Source organism: Ricinus communis, chromosome 3 (assembly GCF_019578655.1).
Source record: "Ricinus communis isolate WT05 ecotype wild-type chromosome 3, ASM1957865v1, whole genome shotgun sequence".
Taxonomy (NCBI): Eukaryota; Viridiplantae; Streptophyta; class Magnoliopsida; order Malpighiales; family Euphorbiaceae; genus Ricinus; species Ricinus communis.
The window spans coordinates 24793285-24804246 of NC_063258.1; the positions used below are offsets into that span (position 1 = coordinate 24793285).

Here is a 10962-nt window from a genome sequence, read left to right on the forward strand (position 1 = left end):
CCGTTTAAGGACACAAAATTCAAAATCAGATAACACCCCAAAACAAACAACCAAATTGAGACCACCAGCACAGCAATATACAACCACTAGCATCTAACCTCAACAATCGGAAGAAAAGATCATTTGGAAAAAAGAAAAAGAAGCACGTTAAAATCTTGAAATCACAGCTCTGGCAACCCACAAGTATCCTCAAGAAACCAAGAAATCATCATCGAGAATGGTGTACACATACACACCAACATACTACTCGACTCTACACGACTCTATCACTTCTCTCTGCAAGACTATCCTTCCTTTCTCTTTCAAGAAAAGGAGATTGCCTGCTGCAGAACAAAAACTGTCGAAGCTGCAATCTGATAACTTGAAATGGCAGCAAGATTCTTACCACCAGATCTTGAACTTGATGGGCCTTCATAAAGAAGGGATTTTGGCTGAGAGTGAGGTCTCGGCTTTTCGAACTCATTTGCTTGAGACCCTTCTTGCTTCTCCAGCTGAGCAAGAGCAGCCACTCATTTTGAGAGATAAGTTGATCTTCTTGCAGGTAAGTCTCTAAAAATTAAAATCTAGTGAAGAATGAGTTGTTATGTTTTTGAAAATTAACATAAAATGTCTCTTATAGTCTAATTTTAGCTCCAAGTGTTGACCTCATGCACACAAGTAGTGGGAATTCATGTTTGACTCTAATTATGATTGATGCTAAAAAAATTTGGGCATTCACAAGTGTTTTTAGTGTTAAACTTGACTGTTTTTTAGTCCTTCATTCTGTTGTTCTGAATTGTCTAATCGAACTAAACTAGACTTCAACTATGTTATTCATTTGCTTGTGTGGTGATTTTTGGTATATAGCACAGTGGAAGCAACTCTAGACCAAACACTGGAACTAGAAGCATTTTTTGCTGCTTTGCACGTTCTGTTTCTTCCCTATTCTTTATTATTGTTCTCCACCGTCTTTTTCTAGGAACTGCTTTATGCAAAATGTATATCAGAAGATGAGTACCATTCTTCAAAAAGACCTTTGTTACAGAGGTTGGCTTTTCAAGGAGCAGAAATTGAGCCAAGGGATGTTATTGTAGCTGGCCCAAAAGACCTAAAGGAAAATCCAGAAGAGGAATGGTCAGTTATTGACTTAAAAGATGAGAAATGCTTGGTTACTAAAGAAAATTTTCCTTCAAAAAACAGACCAAAGCCCAACTCAGCAATCAAGCAGATTAAAGGAGCTGCCACAATCTTTGGCTTTGGATCATCACACAAGCAAGCAAGACATAGAGAGGGGAAGAGTATATTTGAAATTGAAGCAAAATTCTCCTCCACTAACAATGATACAGAAAACCCACTTTGGGATAGTGATTCGAGAAATAAAGCAAGTGAATCAAAGTCAATTCTCATGCAAGGAAGCTTACCGAATGAGTCTACAAAGGAAAGTGGAAGTACTGACAATACAAAGAGGAAACCCTTTAAGGCTCTCTTCCTAAAAGAGCAGAGGGAAGCTCATGGTGGCAGCGGTGATACTGGTGGCGGCGGTGGTGAAAACTGTCTTAATTCTGGGGAGAAAATATCGAAATCTGCTAAAAAGCAATGGGGTTTTGAAGGGTTTAAGAAATGGAAGAAAAATGATTCTGATGATGAGACTGCTCCTCTGCCTCTCAATAATGAAAGATCAGACAGCGACTCTTATTTAGGACCTTCCCGCCTTGTTTATAGTCCTATTGGAGAAGGACCAGACACTAAACTGATTAAGAGGAAGCTGCATTCTAATGGTTCTCCTTCAGATTTTTTCATTGACAAGGTTCTTCCTTGATTATCTTTATCAAGTTTTCTCTACTTATTCTGATCTTAATTCTTGGCTTATGTTAAAAGTGTGTATGTTTCTTTTTTCAGGTTTTAGGTGACAAGATAAAAAAAGAATTATCAAGAATTCAAACAGAACTCTGCACCACAAGCCCGAGTCTTAAATTCTCGTAAGCTTTTTAACTGAACCTAAAACTTTGGAATGTCTATTGAGGGTTCACTTACTTTATGCTTGCTTTTATGAGTTCTTACAGGGATGACCAAATGGAAGCAATTTCCACCAAGCTTCCAGTTGACAAGGCTGACCTGAAACAATTCTTTCCCAAGTGAGGCTGCAAGACTTCTTTCTTACTTTCTTTTTTTACTTCAATTGGGATATTGCACTTGAAAAGAGTAAAGCAAAAATATTGGCATCCCACTGTCGTGCTATATTCCTTATAAATCTTACGTCTGTAGAAAACTCTGCTCAGTCCTACTAATGCTTGTTATATTGTATTTTAGTTCATGGTGTGATGCAAGACTTCTTTCTTACTTTCTTTTTTTACTTCAATTGGGATATTGCACTTGAAAAGAGTAAAGCAAAAATATTGGCATCCCACTGTCGTGCTATATTCCTTATAAATCTTACGTCTGTAGAAAACTCTGCTTAGTCCTACTAATGCTTGTTATATTGTATTTTAGTTCATGGTGTGATCGGTATGGTGATGTCGTATTGGATGTGGTGAAGAAAGAGTTCAAAGACCATGTTGGAGAAATGGAGAACAAGAGAAATGCTGCAAGAGAGAAACACAACAGCAACTCAATGCGATGGACTACATTCGAAGAAGATGATAATGAGAATTGTCATCCAAATCTCTTTGCCTGCAACAACAACAATAATGGTTATACTGGCAGCAGCAACAAGTACTACGAAAATAATCCCTTCTTCCATGATCCTAGTGAACTCAATGAAATCAAGCATAGATCCCAATCATCCCCTTTCCAAGATCAGAATCCATTTTGGTCACCAAGGCAAGGCTCTTCTTTCTTGGGTTAGAAGGAACATTTGGTTGCTTTTTGTAAGGGGTATTCCTTGAAAGTATAGGTGGGTGGATTGTAATATGTCTAAAGCAGGCAGCATTATTAGCTGTCGTTTTCTTTTCTGTCCTGTTGAAAAAGTGGTCATGTATGAACACCAAAAGAAGAACACTGTTCTTCTATATAAGCATTTTTTTGTTGCACTGGATTTGGACAAGTCCCTGCAGAAATGTATCAAGTTTCTCAAGCATCTAATGTAGAAAGTTAGCTCTGCCTAGACGGTATTTGTGTCATAGATACCATTATCCAGAGACAAATTAATTTTCTTAGAAGAAATTATATCCAGAGAGTATTTTCTGTATTTTCTGTGAGATGTTTATCAAGAAAGGATATCCCGTGTCTATTTGGGATGTTTATCAAGAAAACATAACTAAATTTGCAAGGGCATTTTACTGTTTATATTTGAATTCACTATCGGTACGAACCATCAGGATAAAACTATGTAGTTCCTTCCCCTGACGTGGGATAAACAGTGAAGCCACTCGTAAAAGAAAGGTTGAATTGCTGCAATTCTACAATGTACGTCAATCAAACATGCATGGTGTTTTGTATGGTTGCCAAGCAGCTTCAGTAATTAAGGACCCTTTCTAAAGCTTCAGCAGAAAATAATAAGCAAGATTGCAGGAAAGTTACACCCAAATAACCAGGCTTAGTGAATTTTGATTTTTAAACCAGTCGACGGGAGAGGACATGACACGCCAGCATAAAACCTTGCTTTCTTTAATTGCTTTTCTATAAAATTCTACATAATGATATCTCCAGGATATGATGCTACAGCATAAGAAATTTAAAAACTTTTTGCTAGAGCCTAGCCAAAAGAGGGGGAAATGAGGGAAAGGAGAAGTAAAACAAAGGTTAATATTTACAACATTTACACTTCCACATCAAATAGAAGGGATTTCTGAATTAGGGGCAGATGACTCGCTGCAAGAGACAGAATGATCATTGGTACCCTGACGAACATCTCCTCGGCAGAGTGGGCATACCCTGTAATTCACAAATAGAGAAAGAGGGAGAGAGAAATGCCAAGAAAATCAACCAAGAAAAAGACAGAAACATAAACTCTATTATGAATACGAACCATGAAGAAAGAAAAGCAAGGCAAGGTTGCAAAGAGTCTTAGTAACATTACCCGTGTATCTCTTTGAGCCATTTATCAACACAGGCCATGTGATACTCGTGGTGGCAGGGAAGAACTCTTATTTTGTCTCCTTCCTCGTACTCGGCCAGACAAATGTAACACCTGTTCATCAGATCATTACTATCGATATCAGAAACAAAAGAATCTATGAAGTGTACTATCATCTGTAGTCACTAGTCACTACAAACAAAATCATCTAAGCTTATACTGACATAATAAGCACATTACGATAGCAAACAATTTCATGTCCCCACTATAAATAATCTCACTCCAGCAGTAATACATAAGTATTCACGGCGCGCACACATACACAGTCATAATATGTGGTTTATCCTAATTCAAATGCTTCTTCACCCTAAGTAATTTTTTTTACAGGGAGAGACTTACTGTTCAACATCATCACTGCCCACAACTTTGTCCTCTTTTTTGTGGTTTCTAATAGGGAAGGCGTCAACAACGGATTCCGGGGCAGGAAGTGACATCATTGATAGGGAAAGTGAGACTGGCTGACGATGAATTTCATCCAAAACCTGCAGATAGAGCAGAAGAACGGAGATTAGTATTAGCTAAGCCAACCAGTGAACATATAACTCCAATTATGGTAAATCCACATAGCTCGCCTCATTATTAGAGCAGGTGAATATCACTTTTGAACGATATTCACCCAGGAATCAGGTTCATATGATGAAGCAAGCCAAATGTCAACTGATAAAGGAAAACTACCTCAAATAGAGCTTCTGCTAGCATAACTATTCGCGATATACTTGCACGAGTACTAGTCTCCTCTGTCGTTGAGAATGATTCGCATGAACATATACCATAGGGATGGAGTCCAGATGGACATAATGTAGTTCTTCGACCGTGCTCATCAAGGCCACCACGAAGTCTTTCCCATATCTGCAAAGAATGATGCAGGAGTAGTTCAGAAGAATCCCAAAAGACAACTGCGACAGTAAATGTAACAAAAAAGAGCATGATTAGTAAACCAAGGCTAAACGGCATGACCATATGAGGTAAATATAAATCTAGGATTATAAAATAAAACACTGTAAGCTGTAAAGGGTCATGCTCTAGTGAGAAAATTCCAGGGCTTGCAACCAAGAAGTTATCTGTTTGCAGTCTACGAACAGCCATTTAGACCAATATGACGAAAGATAGAAGTCTCCGGAATTCCCTTTGAAGACCCTTCTCAAAGAAAAACAAAAATGCCATTTCAACTATGAGAAACACAATCAATCCAACAGTACACAAACCCCACAGAACAAAGCTGCATTAAAAGTAACATCGAAAAGGTAAGCAAAAGCATAATATGCTGCCATAGCACTCAGAAAATGACCTCAGATCTTGAGTGTCTTCTTCGTCCATTCAAGCTGTGGATTCTACTGCCCAGATAGCCAGAATCACCGCCTATCCCATCATCAAACATATCACCACTGAAATCTAGGAGCCATCTTTCATGAGATAGTAGATCATCGTTATTGTCCGTTGAGAAAACAATGGTTGGAGAATCAAGATGCCTTCTAGAACTACGTCTTGAAAATGCATCCCAAAACAGTCTTCTACTGTTCCTTCTGGCCTCACGAGTACTTGTATCAGCATTGCTACTAGACGAAATGCTGGAAGAGATGCTTACCACATCTACATGAAGCACACTCTCATCTCCCTGACCCTGTTCCCTATTGGCCACAAGAAATCCTAAACCTGAAGGTATAGCTTCTTGTAAAGATTCATCTCCTAGAGAGTGATGAGTTACCGGAACATCAGACCTACGAGACACAGGATCAGAATTAAACGCGCCTGTTGCTTCATCCATGTGTGTCTCCACAGATGTGCCATCAACACGAGAATCTCCAAGCTCTTGAGAAGATGAACTGCTTGGATGCATGTTGTTGGGAGAGATCTGAGAAACACCCTTGTTCTCTGAATTGTCAATGCAATTGGCTGCATCTTTGTTAGCCGAAACATTTAGAGAGACAGGATTTGAAGATTCTTGATCTTTAAATGAAGTAGTAGCTTCAGCACTACTTCTATTCCTACAAAATTCATCGCGACTATAACTATCACTTACCTGATATGGAGCAATTAACTCCTTACTCTCAGACAAGCATTTCTGCAAATTACTTGTTTCAGTATTTCTAAAACCATCTTCAGCAGAAGTTCCCTCACTGGTAGCGCTTTTGCTTCCAGATGATGCACCAGTTTCAGCAACAGAGCTGGTGGACCCTGTTCTTGTATCAGAAAGGAAAGAAGATTCCTCTGCAGGATTCCAAATCTCATTGGTGATCAGATCACAATGTTCAGCAGAACTCATACGAATCTCATCTGGATAATTTTCCATCTGTAGGAAAGAAAATAAAATAGTATGCATATCAGTCTCTTCTATAAACTGCATCTAAGAAAAGTTAGACAACACCATACAGAAAGGGATTGTCCTATACATCAAAATATGTATTTCGATCGAGGCATCCAGAACAACAGCCAATAAACTTGCTACCTCAACATCTCATTCTTGATGGGCAAGAGAAGTCTATTGATTTCTATTTACTCTACCCACCCACCAGACATGGGTCCCTCAATACAGCAGAAACTTCTAGCTCTTGCAATACATTTTAACTTGGTATCCAAAGATGCATGTAGAAATGCAGTTACAAGGAGTTAGTAACTGGAATGAATCATCAGCTAGTGCTATTGTTCAACTAAATGAAACCATCATTGATGCTCTTTTCTAATTTATTGTTAAGCAATTCCTGTCCATCTTTCCCCTTTTACTTTCCAGCAATGACTTTTTAGTTTGAAATGATACACCAAGCTGTTGACATATCTAAAGATGACAACATACCTACTAGCATTGCACCTAGTTATATTTGATTGAAAAGAAACCAGACTTAATTGTTATGGACAGTATTGATATCATATCTATCTCCAAGCTTTCTAGTCAACTAAAGAATAAAATATTAGCAAAGTCAACATGGCTACTCCTCCAATACGGCACACAGCATGTCCATTTCAGTTCCTTCACTTTGAATTAAAGGAAAAAAGTTGCACCTGGCATGTACAAAATATAAAGGAACAGAACACATCTGGCAGTATAATAATAGAAGCTTGCAAGCCCATTCTTGATGCAATTATCTTAAGCTCAATCAACGAAAAGGGTCTTACATCAAATTCATTAATTTAAACGCCTATGAATGATAAAAACCAATTCACTTACAAAAGGTCCAAACTAACCATACACTGATAAAGATTATTGCTTTTTTTAGTTAAACAATCTCTTAATGATAAATTAATCAAGAATCATTTTATTTAATACAAGATTTAGTTAAAAAAAAAAAAAAACATAAAATAATACCCCGAAAAGAGCCAACTTTCAGCATCAGATGATCAAAATCCCAGATCATCCCAGACGCAAGGTTCAAAAATTTTCTTCAAAAACTTGATCAAAATAACAAAAACCAAGAAATGGGTCTTCTTTTATTTTCATATTAATCTTATTATTTACAGTCAACAATTAGTACTAGTAATTAATAGGAATCGATCATGCAACGAAATCAAAATTACCATCCCAGCTAATAAGAAAACAAAGCTAAGAATCAATTATCAATTTTTTATTTTGTTTTGAAGTCTTATTATAATTGACCTGAAGAGAATCGCGAGAAGAGGAGCCACCGCAGAGGAGAGAAGAGAAGAAGTTGCTGCTGCTGCGATTCACTCGGGCTCGTGATGGGCGCCGACCCATTCGACTGCTGCCCGAACCCATTTTTTTGGAGAGAGAGAGAAACAGACTTTAGAGAGAGAAAGAGAGAGTCTTAATTCAAAATTCAGAATAGAGGCTGAGAAATGATAGGCGATAATAGAGAAAGAGAGAGTTGTTACTTTGAAATTCAATTATTTGGTGTTAAAGAACTTTGGCTTTATTTTTATTTTCTTTCTAATTTTGTTTTTGAAACTTTAGCTTAAATTTCTTGGCACAGAATTTCGGTGCCACATGCCTCCACTTATCACACCACATACACCCCACCTTATTAAAAAACAAAATACAATAAAATAATTACAATACAATTATTAAATAGTACCAATATTTTAAATTACAATTAATAAAAGTTTATCGCATGTTAAATATATATATGACAACCAGCCTATAAATTTAGCTTTATATCTTAACTTAAAAAAAATAAAAATAAAAATTAAAATATGAAATCAAACATATTATTTTCTAAAACTTGTCCAAATTCTAATTAAAAGAAATGGGTTTAGAAATATTATTTATTTGATGTTTGTCTGATAATTTTAATTTATCAAAAATTGTATAAAAGAATTATATATTTTTAATTACAAACTACACTTAACAAATAATTATTGGATCGGATGGAGCCTATTTAAACCCGACTGGCCCGTGATTTAAACATGTAACGAAAGAAAAAGGAAAGGACAGTACACATGGGTGGTTCATATTTTTTAGGTGCAAGTCTTTTTGCATTCTCCTTCTAAAGCTATAAATTGAGTTGGCAAATGTCATGTGGAACCCTAATTGCTTTTTCTTTTTTATGTTTTTGTTTTGGTTGTATAATGAACTTTTCTTAATTTGGTCTTTTCATTAATTTGTTAACTTCCTTTTTATAGTAAAAGGAAAAAAGAAAATGTTAATGCACCTTGTTTTATGTGTCATTGTCTTAATTAAGAATACCCCTAATGGTAAAAGTCTGAAGTTTATGTTATGTATGATCAAATATTTGATTATGTAATTAAGTAAAGCTTAGTTTAGGTTATTTTTATTAGGAAAATAAGGGTAAAAGATCTTAATCCCAACAGAATTTGGTGTGGAAGGATAATGATATTCAAAATTTAGCTACTTCCTACCTTTTTGATGCAATATGTAATTGTATGACTTGGTTTCTGAAGTCAAATTGCTAGATGGTTTCAATTCAGTTTTTTGTATTTGTTTTTTTAATCACTCGTTACAAGAGAAATTAAAAATTTGCTTAATATTTAAGATGGTGTAATTGAAATAGTAATATCTTTTCTAATTTAATTAAGATTTTGAATACGAGCTTTAGATATATAGTTATATAAAACTTTTAAAATAATATTTTATTGTACGTAAGAGTCATTATTCGCTACACTATAAATTACTTTATATTACTAAATAAATAAATAAATAAACTTGCTCAATGGCCCACTGAATTCAAGTTTTGGAATACCCATCAACCAAAAGTGACATTAAAACTCTCCACAAGAAGCATAGAAATGCAGAAAATAATGCTAATAAAGCAATGTTAACAACACTTGATTCTCAAGGTTGCCACCAACTTTATTGATGTTAACAGGCTTAGATTAAAATTGTCCCAGTGTTGAATTTTGTCCGCTGTAGTGCAAGATTTACATACAAAGGATGGAAGCCAATGCTGCTGTTGACTTGGGTTGCTATCCTCATTGGCTTGCTCCTGCTTGAAGATCAATGTGTTAAACAAAACACTTTCTTCTTCAATATATATATATATATATATATATATATATAAATAAATAAAAGCTGTGATTGAGAGATCAGTATGCAAAATATCTATGCATTGAGAAACTTGATACAGAGATATGATTGAACTGAGACTTGTTCAATTCCTTTGTTTTGAGTTTAGTGATCACTTAATGCACAACATGACCCTGAATATGAATAGGCCAGCCCCAAAAGTCACCAATTTAGAAAACTGTCAGCCCATATGTTTATAGAATTTAAATGGCGTCTTAGTTACAACTCTTATTTCCCATATAGAACTTAAATGGCCTCTTAGAACTCTTGCTTCCCATAGTTAACACTAATTAAAATCCATTGATTTTGAAATATCAGGAACCCATCATTTTTAATATCAAATATTGGATTATTTTTATAATTCAGTTGATTTTTTATACATAAATAAATTGATAATATATATTATTTAATAAATTATGAGAAATTTACTTCGTTTTATATTGGATAAGTAACAACTTTATCATTCAAAATTTTTTAGTTGTTAATTATTGAAAATAATATTATAAAAGAAACTAAAGAAAATAAAACATGCTTAATCATCAATTTTGTAGGAATGGTATTAAAAAGATTTAGGCTCTGTTTGTTTCATAGAAAATAACTTATTTCTGAAAAATACTTTGTGAGAAAAATATTTTTAGAAAATAATTTATTTTATTATGTTCGGTTGTAATGCCGAAAATTACAAGGAAAAGTTGGAGATGGAGGCGAAAGAAGTATTTCTTTCTTTCTTTTCAAGACCTAATATTTTTTAAGAGTATTTTTTTTTATTTTTTATACAATAGTTTATTGGTTTTTAAATATTTATATATGTTGTTTCCTTTGAATATATGTTGATTTCATATTCTATTTTTATACCTTTAATAAACTGATAATTTAAAAAAAAATAATAATATATCATTACTAAAGAATAATTACAAATTCATGGTTGCCTCTTAAGAAACTTTAGAGAATGATAAAGTAAACTTCTAATAACGACCATGTCAATTGGCTAAAATAAGATAACAGAGCCATAAAACGTCTCCATCCTCAAGTAAAATACTATCCTCCTTTAACTAGAGTACGTGCCACCATATTGTTTTTCCAAGAAAACAATTATTAGAGGATTAACTCTTTTTCTAATTTTATTTTAAATAATTTTTCATATTTAGTCTTTTATACATTAAAATATATGCAATATATAATTTCAAGTAAATGAGACAAATTTATAACATCCAATAGAAAAAATTTAAAATTAATGTTATGAGATATCTGGAATACACATAATTAAAGAATTTACGAGAGGTCTTGCCTTGTGTTGCAAAAGACTTGCTAAATCCGGGTGTCCCATGTCTTATGCGACCATTTCCTTATCCAAAGCTAAATTGCAACATATGAGATGTGTCAAAGGAGGAGGAAATCGAAGATTCCAGACATCACACACGACACAGAATAGAGT

The 10962-nt window shown here is 34.7% G+C and overlaps 2 protein-coding genes across 2 annotated transcripts; one reads left to right on the plus strand and one right to left on the minus strand.

Annotated features, from left to right (window-relative positions):
- On the plus strand, positions 1-3165 carry LOC8275705. Its single transcript, XM_002532451.4, has 5 exons — positions 1-541; positions 959-1786; positions 1879-1958; positions 2043-2114; positions 2470-3165. The coding sequence occupies exons 1-5, from the start codon at positions 218-220 to the stop codon at positions 2822-2824; spliced, it is 1659 nt and encodes a 552-aa protein (XP_002532497.1). The 5' UTR covers positions 1-217; the 3' UTR covers positions 2825-3165.
- Positions 3166-3569: 404 nt separating this feature from the next.
- On the minus strand, positions 3570-7895 carry LOC8275717. Its single transcript, XM_002532452.4, has 6 exons — positions 7644-7895; positions 5343-6344; positions 4730-4903; positions 4394-4536; positions 3998-4108; positions 3570-3852 (listed from the first exon to the last, which is right to left on the minus strand). The coding sequence occupies exons 1-6, from the start codon at positions 7761-7763 to the stop codon at positions 3750-3752; spliced, it is 1653 nt and encodes a 550-aa protein (XP_002532498.1). The 5' UTR covers positions 7764-7895; the 3' UTR covers positions 3570-3749.
- Positions 7896-10962: the final 3067 nt, after the last annotated feature.